The sequence below is a fragment of the Toxotes jaculatrix genome, chromosome 16 (assembly GCF_017976425.1).
Source record: "Toxotes jaculatrix isolate fToxJac2 chromosome 16, fToxJac2.pri, whole genome shotgun sequence".
Lineage (NCBI taxonomy): Eukaryota > Metazoa > Chordata > Actinopteri > Toxotidae > Toxotes > Toxotes jaculatrix.
In genome coordinates this window covers 1,652,068-1,670,395 of record NC_054409.1, presented here as the reverse complement: position 1 = coordinate 1,670,395, position 18,328 = coordinate 1,652,068, and the positions used below count along the sequence as shown (strand labels likewise).

Here is an 18,328-nt window from a genome sequence, read left to right as displayed (position 1 = left end):
TATGTCCAGGCCTGGATGCCAAACCAGGGCAGGACAGGAAACCTCAGGCAGACGGCCTGGAGGTTGAACCGGGGCAGGACAGGAGACCTCAGGCAGACGGCCTGGAGGTTGAACCAAAGCAGGACAGGAGACCTCAGGCGGACCAGACCAGATGGCTGGACAGACAGGTGATAGCGCTTGGGAGGCCGACCAGGAGGCTGGACAGACAGGCGAAGGCTCTTGGGAGGCCGACCAGATGGCTGGACAGACAGGCGATGGCGCTTGGGAGAATGACCAAACAAGCGAAGGCTCTTGGGAGGCCGACCAGATGGCTGGACAGATGGCTGGCAAAGTCACATGGGAATTGTCAAGTCAAAGTCAAAAGTAAACAGCTGTATCCATGATAACTGAACACAACAATGATGGAGGCAGCTTGAGCTTCAAAATCCTCAGACTCAAAAATCATGACTCAAATTTCACAGACTAAACCTAAAAACTGGCAAATGGCTGCGTTTATATGAAATTTTCGCCCACAGCTCTTTACATGCTGCCTCTCATTAATCCATTCACACTCAATGATGGGAGCCAGCTTCCATACAAGGTCCTGGTCTGTCCATCAGGGCTGGTTTGAGCTTGAGGTTTTTAGCCTAAGGACACTTGATGTTGACAGGAGGAAGGCTGTGAATAATGGTCAAACCTCTCTACCTGCTGAGACACAACTGCCCTGTACTTACAACTCCTTTCAACACAAATGTTATTTGACTTCTTCTTCGTTTCCTCTTCAGACTGAGCAGCTGTAACCTCTCAGAGAGAAGCTGTGAAGCTCTGTCCTCAGTTCTCAGCTCCCAGTCCTCTAGTCTGAGAGACCTGGACCTGAGTAACAATGGCCTGCAGGATTCATGGGTGAAGCTGCTGTCTGCTGGACTGAAGAGTCCACACTGTACCCTGGAGACTCTCAGGTCAGATCAAGTTCATACATTTTTTGAGTCCAACAATGCTGACTTTAGACAGGCCCATATCTGATAATTTTCATAGTTTTTGAAATTTATTTGTATATTTTGTTTTTATTCAGCTTCATAATCTATAAATATATGAACTCTGGCTAAGATACACAAACTAATTTATGCTTTGTTATAATGTGGTTTAGACATTTACATGTCAGCATTAATGATATCAAAAATATGACAGAAAAGTCACAGAATAACTGTTATTTCACTATGAAACCAAGAGTTCAACCTAAAAAGATCTTGCTCCTGATGGCTTAAACTGGGATCCTTGAAATGAGAACTATAACAAAATATATTAAGTTTATCAACTAATAAAAACTAAATAAAAGTATTAAAGTGTGAATGGACATATTAACTAATTCATAATCCAGATACTAAATACTAATAGTTTAATATAAGGTCTCATTTAAGGAGTAAGATGAGGATTAATGTGGACAGTCAAACATCTAGATTGTCCTCTCAATGTTCACTAATGAAATATCACTACGTTATCCCACGTTTTAGCTTCTCCTCTGAAAATAAACCCAGACACTGAAGAGGATTCAGTCAACTTCTGAATGATCAGCTGCTCTGTATTGGAGAGGACAGGTAGCTGTGCTTATGTTAATGCTAATAAGATTAGATAACACTTTATTGATCCCACAGTGGAGAAATTTACTTGTTAGGTATCTCACAAAAAAAACAGGGAAAAAAGGATAAAATAAAAAAAAACAAGAAATGTGAATGCAACCCAGGTACAAAAAATGTGCAAAAAATAGCGTATTTACAATCTAAAAAATTGTTAAGTTACAAAACCAGTATACCAAAAAAAAAAAAAAAAAAAAAAAACAGTAAAAACTGGCTATATACAAATCTATATGATGATGGAGGGGTGATGAGTATGGTACTGTGGGGGAAAAAATGCTAGGCCAATGTAATGCTTGGTGAGTGATCCAAAGTTACTAATAGATAGATAGATGGAGATACTATATTAATCCCCATGGGGAAATTCGTTTGTAGCAGCAGTCACAAGGAGACAATAAATACACTTTATAAAGGAAAAATAAACTTAGAAAAGAAAAACATATACAGGAGGGGGTCTTATATACACATACATACATAAATATATACACACACACACACACACACACATATATATATATACCTATATATATATATATATATATATATATATATATATATATATATGCTATATATACAGTTAAGCGCACCCTAGATGATGCATTAGTCCAGGTTTGTGAGCAATAATAAGAAGTGGATTTACTGAGGAGATTCAGTCTCTTTTTTAATTGCAGAGCAAAGTCAGATGGCCAGTGTGTGAATCAACAAGTAAATAGTTGAAACCATGGTAACTGAACGCAACAGTGATGGAGACAGCTTGGGCTTCAAAATCCTCAGACTCAAAAATCATGACTCAGATCTCACAGACTGAACCTAAAAACTGGTAAATGTTCATGTTAAGATAGAACTTTTATCCACAGCTCTTTACATGCTGCCTCTGATTCACCCATTCACACACACTGATGGCAGCCAGCTTCCATACAAGGTCCTGGTCTGGCCATCAGGACTGGTTTGAGGTTGAAGTTTTTAGCCTAAGGACACTTGATGTTGACAGGAGGAGAGCTGTGAATAATGGACAAACCTCTCTACATGCTGAGACAACTGACCTGTACTTACAACTCCTTCAACATAAATGTTATTTGACCTTTTCTTCATTGTTTCCTTTTCAGATTGAGCAGCTGTAACCTCTCAGAGAGAGGCTGTGAAGCTCTGTCCTCAGTTCTCAGCTCCCAGTCCTCTAGTCTGAGAGACCTGGACCTCAGTAACAATGGCCTGCAGGATTCATGGGTGAAGCTGCTGTCGGCTGGACTGAAGAGTCCACACTGTACCCTGGAGACTCTCAGGTCAGATCAAGTTCCAGTTTGTTTAAAATGACTGCAGATATTTCTTGAGTCCATCAATGCTGACTTTAGAGAGGCCCATGTCTAATGATTTTCACAGTTTATACAATCTTTGATTGTTTCAATCTGTTTATCTCAGATTCAGCTTCATATCCTTTAGAGCGCACACATATGAACTCTGACTGAGATACACTCATTTATACTTTGTTATAAAATGGTTCGGACAATTACATGTCAGTGTTAATGATGTCAATGAAAATTATGATAAAAATTCACTTGCAACCTAATGTTTCACTATGAAATCAAGATTTCAAATTAATACTAAGTAATGAGAACTGTAACAAAATATATTACATTTAACAAGATATTAAAAAAATGAGTGGAAGGGGAAAGGATTAATGGACATATTAACAACTTCATAATCCTTATAGGTAATACTAATAATTTAATATCAGGTCTCAATTAAGGAGTAAGCTGAGGATTAATGTGGACAGTCAAACGTCTAGATCTTCTAGATGTTCATTAATGAAATATCACTACATTATCCCTGATTTTAGCTTGTCCTCTGAAGATAAACCCAGACACTGAAGAGGATTTTAGTCAGTCAACTTCTGAATGATCAGCTGCTTTGTATTGGAAAAGGACAGGTGGCTGTGCTAATGCTAATGCTAATAAGATAAAAATAACACTTTATTGATCACACAGCAGGGAAATTTACTTGTTAGGTAGCTCACAAGAAAAAACAGGAAAAAGGTGCAGAAAAACAATAAGTGCATGCAATTCAAGTACAAGAAAATGTGCAAAAAATAACATATTTACAATTTTTAAAAAAAAGTTAAGTTAAAAAACAAGCCTACAAAACACACACACACACAAAAAAAAAAAAAACAATAAAAAGTGGCTTTATACAAATTTACATGATGATGGAGGGGTGATGAGTAGGATACTGTGGGCAAAAAATGCTAGGCTAATATAATGCTAGGTGAGTGGATCAAAGTTTCTAATGAGAAGTGGATTTACTGAGGAGAGTCAGTCTGTTTTTTAACTGCAGGGCAAAGTCAGATGGTCAGTGTGTGAATCAAGTAAATAGCTGTAACCATGGTAACTGAACGCAACAATGATGGAGGCAGCTTGAGCTTCAAAATCCTCAGACTCAAAAATCACGACTCAAATTTCACAGACTAAACCTAAAAACTGGTAAATGAATGCATTTATATAGAACTTTTACCCACAGCTCTTTACATGCTGCCTCTAATTCACCCATTCACACACACTGATGGCAGCCAGCTACCATACAAGGTGCTGGTCTGGCCATCAGGGCTGATTTGAGGTTGAGGTTTTTAGCCTAAGAACACTTGATGTTTGCAGGAGGAGAGCTGTGAATAATGGACAAACCTCTCGGCCTGCTGAGACACAGCTGACCTGTACTTACAACTCCTTTCAACACAAATGTTATTTGACTTTTTCTTCATTGTTTCCTCTTCAGACTGAGCAGCTGTAACCTCTCAGAGAGAAGCTGTGAAGCTCTGTCCTCAGTTCTCAGCTTCCAGTCCTCTAGTCTGAGAGACCTGGACCTGAGTAACAATGGCCTGCAGGATTCATGGGTGAATCTGCTGCCTGCTGGGCTGAAGAGTCCACACTGTACCCTGGAGACTCTCAGGTCAGATCAAGTTCCAGTTTGTTTGAAATGACTGTAGATATTTCTTGAATCCAACAATGATGACTTTAGAGAGGCCCATATCTAATAATTTTCATCGTTTTTAAAATCTTTGACTTTTTTTGTCTATTTTGTTTTTATTCAGCTTCATATTCTGTAGAGCTCACATATATTAACTCTGGCTGAGATACACAAACTAATTTATGCTTTGTTATAATGTGGTTTAGACGTTTACATGTCAGTGTTAATAATATTAATAAAAAATATGAAAAGTCACTGAATAACTGTTATTTCACTATGAAACCAAGAGTTCAACCTAAAAAGATGAAATGAGAACTATAACAAAATATATTAAGTTTATCAACTAATAAAACTAAATAAAAGTATCAAAGACAGGTGAATGGACACATTAACTAATTCATAATCCTGCTAGTTCATACTAATAATTTAATATCAGGTCTCATTTAAGGAGCAAGTTGAGGATTAATGTGAACAGTCAAACATCTAGATCTTCCTCTAGATTTTCACTAATGAAATATCACTACGTTATCCCACGTTTTAGCTAGGGGTACACCGAAATGAAAATTCTTCGCCGAAACAGAAAACCGAAAATGAGAAAACCAAGGCCAAAAACCAAAAACCGAAACACTGAAAGAAATTAATATGCCAATTATTAGTACTATTGTGTACTAACCTCATGAAAATTGCAAGGCATTGCGATTACATAAATTAATATGAATGTTTCAAAGAATAAATCAATTTAATCAAGATTGTAAAATTAAATATGTTCTCTCATAAAAACACAAAGTGCATATAAGCCAAGTGCATTTTAAAATTTTCGCTGTAGCGTAGTACAACTCCTTTCAACACAAATGTTATTTGACCTCTTCTTCATTGTTTCCTCTTCAGATTGAGCAGCTGTAACCTCTCAGAGAGAAGCTGTGAAGCTCTGTCCTCCGTTCTCAGCTCACAGTTCTCAAGTCTGAGACACCTGGACCTCAGTAACAATGACCTGCAGGATTCATGGGTGAAGCTGCTGTCTGCTGGACTGAAGAGTCCACACTGTACCCTGGAGACTCTCAGGTTAGATCAAGTTCCAGTTTGTTTGAAATGACTGCAGATATTTCTTGAGTCCATCAAAGATGACTTTAGAGAGGCCCATATCTAATGATTTTCATTGTTTTAAAAATCTTTGACTTTTTCTATTTTGTTTTTATTCAGCTTCATATTCTTTAAAGCTCACAAGTATTAACTCTGGCTGAGATACACAAACTCATTTATGCTTTGTTATAAAGTGGTTTAGACGTTTACATGCCAGTGTTAATGATATTAATCAAAAATATGACAGAAAAAGTCACCAAATAACTGTTATTTCACTGTGAAACCAAGAGTTCAACCTAAAAAGATGAAATGAGAACTATAACAAAATATATTAAGTTTATCAGGCAATAAAAACTAAATAAAAGTATGAAAGAATTGAATGGACACATTAACTAATTCATAATCCTGCTAGTTCATACTAATAATTTAATATAAGGTCTCATTTAAGGAGTAAGTTGAGGATTAATGTGGACAGTCAAACATCTAGATCTTGCTGAAAATGTTCACTAATGAAATATCACTACGTTATCCTGTGTTTTAGCTTCTCCTCTGAAGATAAACCCAGACACTGAAGAGGATTTTAGTCAGTCAACTTCTGAATGATCAGCTGCTCTTAAGTGGAGAGGACAGGTAGCTGTGCTTATGCTAATGCTAATAAGATAAAAATAACACTCCCAAGAAACACAGGAAAAATAGGATAAAGTGTACATTAAGTGTACATGCAATTGAAGTACAAGGATATGTGCAAAAAATAGCGTATTTACAATCTAAAACAAAAGTTAACCCATAGCAAAGCAAAATTAAGGATGAGATCTCCTTTATGTCAAATTTACATCTCCTAGACATAAATAAGCACTAATCGAGACTAAAGTGGTTTTCTCATTCTTCTCAAATGTCTCTCCTGAGAAATCTCACAGTGAGCACTGTATGAGTTCTCAGCTAAGACAAAAATGAGACATATTGTGCTGCTCTCAAGTATGTCTCAATTTGATATCCTTACTTGGAACCCCTATCTCAGTTATGTCTCGGTGAGAAATATACATGGTTCTGTCTCTCACTGCTCACTATTTGAGTTCTCAGATTAGTCTTTTTTCTAGTGTCTTAGCAAAAAGAAAAATGAGAGTAGTTCAAGCTCTCAAATGAGTCTCAATATGAAACACGAGATTATACCTCAATCATATCTAAGTTTATCTCTTGAGAAAATAAGCAATCAATTCAGGCAAATAATTTATGAGATAAATGGTTTATTTGCATGATCTGTTTTCTTCCTGCTTAATATAAAATGAAGCTTCTCCTGAAAACTTGGCTTAAGAAACAATGACCTTATTTGAGCCTCAATTGGAACCTCTATGAACGATGAGGATTTTTCTTCTGACACACTGGTCCCACAAGACATTCTAATTTTTCACCTGCTAATGACCCAAAACAATTACTGCAAAATTTATGCAATACAATAGGGGATGATGCAGAGTGGGAGAAAAAAAGAGTCTGAACTTCTGTACACTGTTTAAGCAGTCTGTATTCAGACTATCAGGACAAAGCAACTTGAACATTTTAAGAAAATTACTAAGGGCCTTGACAGTTTATCTAAGCCATGAGGCACTCTGCCACAGCTATTGATGCATTGTCATATAATGGTTTGTCTGTTGTGTCCTTGAAATTTGACTCTTCTGCACACTCCTCGCTCAAACCCTCTTCAGTCCCTCACTGAACATATGTCCATCATCATACATCCCCCCCCACATCAGGGATAGCTTCCTCAAATGATTGAGATGGATCATACTCAGCATTGCCATGTAATTCAGTTGTAAGGCCATCAGGAGGATCTCTGAAGGCTGATGTGGAAGACGGTTCTTCACTGTCTTCGACAGAGTGAACAGTTGAAATACTCTCTTGTGCCACCCTTCCTTGTGCTGGTAAAATAGAATAAAGATCATTATGGGTAAAAAATAAAAAAAAACATCTTGTCACAAAGCAAAACTTATATAGTCTCAGCCTGTATATCACATTCTTACACTCAAATGATTTTGTCATATTTTAGCAGGATCTGCTCAGAGCATCTTATCACTTCCAATCTCACTTGTTTATTCTTTATCCTGCATTAATTCTCTCTCCTACTTGGATAAAATTGATTCATATAACAATAGCAATGGCTGGTATCAGAAATAATATAGAGCTGTTTATTAATACTAGGCTACTGCACTGTGAAGTACCACAAGAGGAGATGAAGAGCCTGAAGTCTAGAGCAATTATTTTAATAGAGAATAGACGTTCTGCCTCAGTAGACATACATGTATTAGCTAGGTAAAACAGAACAGAATAGAATAGAGTTTTATTTGCCATTTGCACAGATACATTGCAGTACATGTGCATTGGAATTCTTGTGTATCCCCCCTGAGTAAAGCTTACTAAAAGGTTTAAAGAATACAATAACAATATAGGTACACCATCACTTGGTATGTGTTGTTTCACATGGTGATCGTAACAGGCATATTGCACATGGTGATATTGCACATAGTATAGAAATATTTTACATGGTGAATGTAAGGACATATTGCACATAGTGATAACATTATTTTAGACAGGGTTTATTGCACATTGACAGGGTTATGATATGTAGTAGCTTCTTCCCTCCTTAATGTCCTGTGCCACTGCTCTGACAGTGGCTGGGAAGAAGCTGTTGTGGAGGCGGGCTCTGTGGGCACTGATGCTCACTGGCCTGCGATGCCTCAGGTTGTAGCCTGAGTCCACCCACTGAAACAAAGCACGAGCTAGATGATGTTTGTCTTTCAGGATTCGGTGTAGTTTGAGTCCATGGTTGGAAGGCTGCATCCAGTGAGTCTGCATCTGCAGTTTTTATGACTCGTCGAAGCAACGTGCTCTCAGCCAGCATGGTGTTGCAGTACCATACTGGCCCAGCTGAGACTCTCAGAGATAAGTAGGCCAAGGAACTTGTAACTGTCAGTCCGCTCCACCATAGTCCCTTTGATGTTGAGTGGCTGCAGTTCAAAATGATTTCTTTTGTTTTTTCGAGGTTGAGCACAAGATCATTATCCTCCCCATTGACAGTGATCTTGTGCACCAGGTCCCTGTATGCTGAGTCATCTCCCCCTCTGATGAGGCCGAGGACGGTTGTGTCGTCAGCACATTTTAAAACAGCAGTGTTGTTCTGTGTGGCTGTGCAGTCATGTGTGTACAGTGTGAAGAGCTTTGGACTGAGGCAGCAGCCCTGTGGGCTTCCTGTGCTCACTGTAAGCTCAGCACAGACATTCCTCCCCATCCTAACAACTAGTGGTCTGTCTGTGAGAAAGTCCAGAATCCAGTTGCAGCTGGGGGTTGGTATTCCAAGGTCTGCCAGCTTTACAGTGAGCTTCATTGGCCTGATGGTATTGAAGGCTGAGCTGTAGTCCAGGAACAGGAGCCAGGCGTAGGTGTTGGGACCATCCAGGTGTTGAAGGATGTAGTGCAGCGTGAGGGCCACTGCGTTGTCTGCTGATCTGTTTGGGCAGAAGGCAAACTGGAAGGGGTCTACAGACACTGGAATGACAGAGCTGATGTGCTTCAGGACCAGCTTCTCTTCTCTTGTCTTTGTTATGCAGATCAAATCTGGCATAAAAACTCTTGAGGTTGTCTGGTTTGGGGGTGTTCCTCGTGGTAGTTCCAACTGCAACTTTCCTATAGCTGGTGATTGCCTTTATACCGTGCCACATGTTCCTGGTGTTGTGTTCCCTGTAGCAGCTCTCCAGTCTCTGAGTGTATGACCTCTTCGCTGTTTTGATGGCTTTTAGGAGCTCATATCGGGCGACCTTGTAGCCCTCTATGTCTCCTGATTGGAAGGCTGTGCACTGGTCTCTGATCTTGTTTCGTATATCCACATTAAACCACGGCTTCTGGTTGTGATATGCACGAATAGTCTGGACAGGGATGCATATGGAGGTGCACCAGTCAATGTAGCTGCTCACAGTGTCTGCATATTCATGAATATTGTCTGTGGTTTCTTTAAAACTGCTCATGTCTGTGGCCTACAGACAGCCCTGCAGTTCTGCCTCTGCATCACTGGTCCACATCGTTACGGTTCTAACAGTGACCGTCTGTGCTTTGAACCGCTTGGTGTAAATGGGCTGTAGCAGGATGGCGTGTGTGGTCACTTTTCCCAAAGTGTGGCTTGGGGACAGCAGAATAAGCGTTTCTAATGTTGCTGTAGCACTTGTTACTTCCCCTGGTGGGAAAGTTGATAAACTGAACTGGAACTTAGGGATATTTTTCCGGAGAACACAGTGATTAAAGTCTCTGAGTACAACAATAGCAGCATCTGGATATGTGTTTTCATGTTTGCTGATCATGTCGTTCCCTCAGTGCATTGTCCTCGTTGGCCGAGGGGGGTATATACACCATGCTCAGTATGATACACTGCAGTTCTCTGGGCAGATAAAATGGCCTGCACTTCGCTGATATATTCCACATCTTCGGAACATGACTGTGATATTACCTTGTTGTTGGTGCTCCAGGAGTGTTTGACGAGGATCTCAGTGCCTCCTCCGTGAGTTTTAGATGGTATGGGGTCTGTCGTCCAAGCCATGTTTCACAGAAACACAGTACAGAGCAGTCCTGGATGTACCTCTGTGCAGCCATCTGACCATGAAGATCGTCCGTCTTGTTTGCCAGAGACTGAATGTTGGCGAGAAGTATGACCGGGAGGGTTAGCCATCCTTTGCTAACCAAACAACAGAGCCTTCGTGCTCCTCCTCCCGTCGGCCGCGCTTCTGAATTGGTCTCTGAGGGCTAGAAGATCCCCTTGCTGCGGCTTGGCCCAGCATTTCTTCGGGGTGAAGTAGTAGCTCTCGGAAGGAGTGCAGGATGTTGATGTTGAAATCTCCTCTGTAACTCATCTCCCCAAGTTGTATCAGGGTATCTCGGTCGTACTTCACATGAGCCTTGGTGTATCTCACATGAAACATCAATATGAACACTATTAATACCAAAACACTGTAAAGCTTGACCTGGAGAGTAACGCCGTGTTGCACTGTGCAGAGCGCCATCTTGAAAAAATAAAAATAGGTGTAGCTAGGTATCATAGCTAGGTGGTTGCGCTGTTGAATGCGGCATTTATATCTCTATTTTCGTAACGCGGTGACGTTACTGTAGTTGAAAGAATACTACATCATGTGTTAACAGAGCCCGTTATTTCGACAAACAAAAACAATTTACGCTAGTTCATTTTCTCCTGATGTGTCCATCTGAATATTGCCATTTTTGTGTCAAAATGTTCCGAAGAGATATGTCTTGTGAAAAATGAGTCCAATATTTACTTAAGTTACTATGGGGCGAAAAAACCGACCATAGTCTGTGTCCACGTTTCTAAACCGTCTAAACCGTAGTTTTGGTTTCACCGGCGGGAGAGAGAGACGTGTCCGTTGGCTGCTGCAAGTTTTACTCTGGCCACGCCAAGACTTGTAGAGGTAAGAATCATAATCTATATTAGTTGGTCAACTATGTAACGTTGTGAACAGGTGAAATATTTAACTGTTGACGACGGAGTGGTCCGTTGGAAGGTGGAGGTGATGTTAATGGCATCTGACCAACAAGTAACGTTAGCATAAGTCATAAAATGCACATTAATTTGGGGGCCTTGACTTTAAAATGTTTGAGAATACTGCTGTAGGTATAGTAACAATCAACAAAGAAACTCTGAACCGCCTTTTTATTCAGACCGGCGGGGATGGTATGGTTGGCTAGCTGTAATAAGAAAAAGTGGCAGATAACGGCAGACTCCAAGCTGTGCAGTCAACACTTAGTCTCTGTCTAATTTTTATGTTAGTCTTTGCCAGGAAAATGTTTACAAAATACATGATACATAGAAACATGATTAACGCTTATACTGCGTCATCATGAGTTTAGGTAACGTAATGTTTGCTAACTTAATGGAAAGTGTCTTATGCTAACGTTAACTAACTTTATCCGATTATTTATTTTATGATAGCTCTACCAAAGGGGGCACCATTGGTCCATCATATGTGGACTGCTTTCTCTCGCACCCTCTCAAGGGAGTGAGTAGATGATGGCTGAATTTTTATTTTTATATTTAATTTATTTTTGTATCTTATTTATATTTTATATTTTTGCATTTTGGGGCGGCACGGTGGTGCAGTGGTTAGCACTGTCGCCTCACAGCAAGAGGGTTCCAGGTTCGAACCCCGGTCTGGACCCTTATCCATAGGATAGGTGAATTTGCTACTCTAAATTGCCCCTAGGTGTGAATGTGTGCGTGTGTGGTTGTCTGTCTTTGCGTGTCAGCCCTGCGATTGACTGGCGACCAGTCCAGGGTGTACCCCGCCTTTCGCCCATAAGCAGCTGGGATAGGCTCCAGCTCCCCCGCGACCCTGATAGAGGATTAAGCGGTAAAAAATGAAATGAAATTTTTGTATTTTGTTTTAATGTTTAAAAACGTCTAAATGCTGCTACCCAAATACTAATGGTGTACTGATACGCCATTTTACTGTACTAATACACCATTATACTGTACTAATGTGTTACTCAAAGTGTTAAACTTTTCAATTTTGAGTATTGTTTTTACGGTTAATTCTAATTACTACAGATAATTAATCTTTAAATTACATTCTCAATTTGTTCTCGTATTTCTCAAATTTGGCTCAATTATCATTCTTATAAATAGCTTCGGCAAGACATTTGAGAGAAATAATGAAGACATGGAAGAGACATTGGACAGACAATGATAAAATCTCTTTTAGGGCTCATACTTCACAGATTTGTCTCATAAACGTCTCAGATTCATCTCACTTTATTCTCTTTAATTAGTTATCTCAGCTCAACCTCCTTTGTCTTAGTGATGTCTTGTCTCTTTTTAGCTTATCTCTTGCTCCTAAAGGACCCTTAGGAGAAGTAATTCAGAAACAAATGATCACAGAATGATACGAATATGAGAAACTCAAACTGATCTGAAGAGATGAGATTGAACAACAGATGAGCAACACATTTTTCCTATGGGAAGTTACAAAACCAGTATACAAAGAATTTTATATGATGATGGAGGAGTGATGAGTGGGATACAGTGGGGAAAATTTTTTTTAAAATATGCTAGGCTAATATAATGCTAGGTGAGCGGTTCAGAGTTTCTAATGAAAAGTGGATTTACTGAGGAGCGTCAGTCTGTTTTTTAACTGCAGAGCTAAGTCACTTGGTCAGTGTGAATCAACAAGTAAATAGTTGTTACAATGCCAACTGAACACAACAATAATGGAGGCAGCTTGAGCTTCAAAATGCTCTGACTCAAAAATCGTGACTCAGATTTCACAGACTAAACCTAAAAACTGGTAAATCAAGACCTCAAGTATTTGGACAGTGTCATATTTAACTGTCATGTCTCCAACTTATTGAGAATAAAACAGGATTTGAATCAGAGCCAATGAAAGATGATCATCAATGTAGAAACTCCTCATTAGTTAGCAGGTGGATAAAGAGCTGATATTTCTGCTTCACTCAACAAATCTGTGTTTGATGTTTGGTCCAGTTTTCAAATGCAGGTCTGTTAGTTTGCTGTGAGCTTTTTCTTCATTGTTTCCTCTTCAGACTGAGCAGCTGTAACCTCTCAGAGAGAAGCTGTGAGGCTCTGTCCCCAGTTCTCAGCTCCCAGTCCTCTAGTCTGAGACACCTGGACCTGAGTAACAATGACCTGCAGGATTCAGGAGTGAAGCTTCTGTCTGCTGGACTGAAGAGTCCACACTGTTCCCTGGAGACTCTCAGGTCAGGACCCATCAACCTGTTTAGCTGACAATTTGCTCATATCTGAATTACATCAGTGGATAAACAGCCAAATTGTGTAGGATTGTTCAAAGTAAATTTTACTTTTTACTTTCTAGACTCAGACAGTTATTCATCATTTTCTCTTCTTTTTGCTTTAGTTGTTGATTTTTTTAATCCTACAGATGATGTTTAAGGAATTTGCCTTAAATACACAGAAACTGGACCAAAATGAACCAGAACCAAGAACAAAAAAGAACAAGAAAACAGACCAGCAGGTGTTGACAAACGGTTCCTGTGTGATGTTGTGTGTGTCTGCAGCCTGTCAGGATGTCTGATCACAGAGGAAGGCTGTGCTTCTCTTGCGTCAGCTCTGAGCTCCAACCCCTCCCATCTGAGAGAGCTGGACCTGAGCTACAATCATCCAGGAGACTCAGGAGAGAAGCTGCTGTCTGCTGGACTGAAGGATCCACACTGGAGACTGGTCACCCTCGGGTATGGAGAGGCCTGCTGCAGCCACAGACAGTGTGTGATAGAGGAGGAAGAGCTGGAAACATTTAGTGTGTCACAGCTGATGACAGATCTCTACAGAAGTGCTTTGGATTCAACAACAACACAAAGAGGGGTTTTCTCTAATTCTGACTTCAGTATCTCATCATGACTCACTGTGTCATATTTAAGAGAAAATGTGACAATCATTAAATCAGGTGTGGTCAGCTGTTTTCTGTGACCTGAGCAGGACTTTCTCAGACTGGATTTCATGCTGCATCAGCACAAAGCCAGAATGGAAACATTTGAGCTGCTTCTGAACCCACCAAACAGAGCCACTTTGAGCACTCAGAGTGCTTTCACCACAACAACCCCAAAGACTTTAGATACCTATTCAGTGCTGACACACTTATAATAACATCCCAACAATAATAAGTATACACTGCTCAGATATATTCATCTGCCAGTGTCTCAAGCCAAGGAGGAAATGAAATCAGGTCTCTGATCATGTCTCTGTCTTCTAAAATATCCATGATCAATAATCAGCTAAACCTCTCTGAGATCCTGATCTTGTCATTCTGAGATCTTTTGTTGTGTCTGACACCAAAAGTCATATCAAATGGAGAAGACAAATGATGAAATCTTTCCTCCATGTCACCTCCCTGCTCCGTATAATTCCAAGATAAGGACTCCAGGTCCTTTGTCTCTTTACTGAATGAACAGAATAATCAAACCATCTGTGTATGAGAGCCATGTAATGTCCATGTTTGCATGCTGAAAGAGAACGTGCTGTCTGACCCCCCTCCTCCTTTCAGGGTGGAGCCTGGTGGAGTCCAATGGTTGAGACCAGGTGTGAGGAAGTGTAAGTGTGGTTTTCATTTGATTCCTGAAAACAAAGCAGCTCACATTCAACCATCTTCAAAGTGTCAATCAATGATCAGGTGACAGATCAATAACTGCAGCTGTGTTGTGTCTTCTTCCATCCATCAGATTTCTGTGAACTCACCATCGACACAAACACACTAAACAGAAAGATCAAGCTGTCTTACAACAACAGGAAGATGACATGTGTGGAGGAGGATGAGTCATATCCTGATCATCCAGACAGATTTGACTACTGGCCTCAGCTTCTGTGTAGTAATGGTCTGACTGGTCGCTGTTACTGGGAGGTCGAGTGGAGAGGAAGGGTTGATATATCAGTGAGTTACAGAGGAATTAGAAGGAAAGGAGACAGAGAAAACTGTTTGTTTGGAGAGAACAATCAGTCCTGGACTCTGTTCTGCTCTGATGGTGGTTACTCTGTTTGGCACAATAACAGAGTGACACGTGTCTCCTCCTCTTCATCATCTTCCTCTCTCTCTGACAGAGTAGCAGTGTATGTGGACTGTCCTGCTGGCTCTCTGTCCTTCTACAGAGTCTCCTCTGACTCACTGATCCACCTCTACACCTTCAACACCACATTCACTGAACCTCTGTATCCTGGGTTTGGGCTCTGGTTCTGGTTGTCTGGTTCCTCAGTGTCTCTGTGTAGAGTGTAGCAGAGAGAGTCTCCTCCTGTTAGAGAAACTCTCTCACTGTCTAACAGATAGTTCAGTCTGTACATGTCTGTCTCTTTCACTCACACACACCTTTTCAGATTCATGTATTAAAGCAGTTTATTTGTTACTCTTCTAAATGATTCCTTGTAAACTTCTTCCTCTTCCTTTAAAGATGGAAGCTACGATTATTACAGAATAAAAATGTTACTGACTTTTACTTTTTTAAGAGTCTCAATACTCAATGAAAGAGTAGTCCCAACAAGTTAACAATCTCCACTGAAGACCCAGGGGAAGATGGAAAGTGTGAATCCAGCCAATTACTCCTCTACCGCCTACCAATGAAGAAACCAGCCGGCGGACCGTAAGTACAATCAGCTGATGAACTTTATGACTTGAGACGCCGCTGCCCTACAAACTGCCTGGTCGAATACGGAAAACAAGGTGATGGATGCGGACTGCAAATAAAACTGGAACGAAGAATGAATGGTTGATGTTAAATGAATGTTTGAAGGATGTTCAAGGATGAACTCAACGGCAATTAAAGGAACTTGAGTGATCAATTTGCAACAATGTCTGGCAGCCCTGAGACTGCAGCTGAGGCTGAGGACAACAAGGAGTTTAAATGAAATAAGGGCTTTGATGATGTATGATGGAGATTTTGATGAAGTTAATGACACCTTTGAAGCACTTAAAGGAGCTGTGGATGAGTTTAAACATGCATATAAATCTGTAAAAGAGTTGTTATTAGATTAGATTAGATTCAACTTTATTGTCATCACGCATGTACAAGGACAGGTGTTACGTTACACTGCAGTGCTTTCTACTGTTATTGTGAAAGAAGGTGTTTTAATTTGAAGGGCATTGTTTCTATTAGTCATTACTGATCACATGGTTCAGGTCACATGTTCAGAGCGGTCATTTTTCATACATCACCATGTGCTCCAGAGCATGCCTTTTTAATCCATTGCATCGGCTGATGTTGAGCCTTTGAGGAGCTTTGTTTGTAAGTCTATCATATATATATCATTTGTACAGATGAAAGTTTTGTATATTATGAAAGTTTATTGCTTATTCGCTAAGATTTATCAGTTGATGCTACATTCCTGTTTGTCTTATATAGCGTAGCCATTTCTTTGTTGTTTTAAGCGATTGTTGCCATCCCTCATGCCTTGCATATACATTGAGGATATTTTTTGTATTTGTATTGTCAGGCTCAGGAGGAGAGGGGAAGAGGACACAGGTGCAGAGACAGTATGTCAAAAACGCTTTAATCAGTCCAGGTACGATACACAGGTAGTCAGTCCAAGAAGGCAGAGGTACAGTCAGGGAAAAGGCTAGCTCGAGATCCAGAAATCCAGGCAGGGGTCATACACCACACTAGGAAAACACACGAAACTAGAATAGGTACGGAACGCTGGAAAGCTTGGTCGGAATACACAAGACAATCTGGCAATGAGTGCAGGGGAGACGGAGACTAAATACACCAGGGGGAGGTGCGACAATAACAAACAGGTGAAACACATTAAGGGAGGAAAGGTAATCAGGAAGTGGGAGGAGCACACGGGGAGAGGGAAGTCGAGACACCTGAAACGAGAGGGAAAACAGTGAACAACCGGAACTAAGGCATAGACAAAATAAAACAGGAAACACTAAATAAGCAAAACAAAATAAAACCGCCCTGGCGTCCAGGGCGAACCCTGACATGTATTTGTTTTAGTTTCACAAGAGTGTCCAACATTATGGAAGGACTAACAGTAAAGGAAGTTGACTTCAACGTCTGAGTCATTATTAATCCACCAGTGCTAGACACCTGTTTAGCTATCTGTTCCAGTGTGGAAAGCCACGCACACAGGTGACAGAATAACAGGGTAAGGAAATGCAGTTTAGCATCTAACCAGAAGTGCAAAAGCAGCAAGTGCAGGATATACAGTATCTACAGTTGAGATATACAGTCATGGAAAAAATTATTAGACCACCCTTGTTTTCTTCAATTCTTGTTCATTTTAATGTCTGGTACCACTAAAGGTACATTTGTTTGGACAAATATAATGACAACAAAATGACAACAAAAATAGCTCATAAAACTTTAATTTAAGAGCCATTTTCCATGGCTTTCTTAATAATAACCAAAATCACTTTAGGTTCTTACATCAATAGCTATGGCATTGTAGTGCCAGAAACAGTGCTTTTAGGCATTCCATGTTTTCTCTTCTGTCTGTTTTAGTCACATGATATACACAGGAGTTAGTACTTGATTGCATAACCATTGTTTCTGATCACTGAACCCATGCGTCTTGGCATGCTCTCCACCAGCTCCTGATATTGTTCTGCTGTCACAGCAGCCCATTCCTGTTGCACGAATTCAAACAAATTTGCTTTGTTTTTGGGCTTGTGGTTCTCCATTTTGAGTTTGATGATTTACCAGAGGTTTTCAATTGGATTTAGATCTGGTGATTGAGCAGGTCAGGACATGGTTTGAATGTTCTGGTACTCCATCCAGGCTTTAACTGACCTTGCTGTGTGGCAAGGGGCATTGTCTTGTTGGAAAATCCAGTCATTTGAGGCAGGAAAGAGTTTTCCAGCTGATGGAAGAAGACTGTTTTCAAGAGTAGCCCTTTACGTGACCTGGTTCATTTCCCCTTCACATAATTGCATTTGCCCTCTTCCACCCATACTGAAACAACCCCAGATCATCACTGATCCACCCCATGAATCCTGACACAGGAACGGATGAGTGCACGGTCATGTTATGGGGTAGAAAGACGTTTCCTGCCTCGACCAGCTAGCAATTTGGTAGTACCATATTTGGCTTGTTTTTTCTTGGTGTAATGAATGGCTGTCTTGGAGATCTTCAGTTTTTTGGCTACCTGTCTTTCACTCATGCCAATTTCCAGCAGT

The 18,328-nt window shown here is 40.3% G+C and overlaps 1 protein-coding gene across 1 annotated transcript in view; it reads left to right on the top strand.

Moving 5' to 3' along the window:
* Positions 1 to 15,406, top strand: part of LOC121195757 (protein NLRC3-like) — a gene marked incomplete at its 3' end in the record, with an annotated part of 34,036 nt that extends 18,630 nt beyond the window's left edge. Inside the window, exons 5-8 of the mRNA XM_041059415.1 lie at positions 765 to 938; positions 13,233 to 13,406; positions 14,708 to 14,754; positions 14,883 to 15,406. Coding sequence (XP_040915349.1) covers positions 765 to 938; positions 13,233 to 13,406; positions 14,708 to 14,754; positions 14,883 to 15,406 — 919 coding nt within the window. The remainder of the gene's footprint in view (positions 1 to 764; positions 939 to 13,232; positions 13,407 to 14,707; positions 14,755 to 14,882) is intronic.
* Positions 15,407 to 18,328: the final 2,922 nt, after the last annotated feature.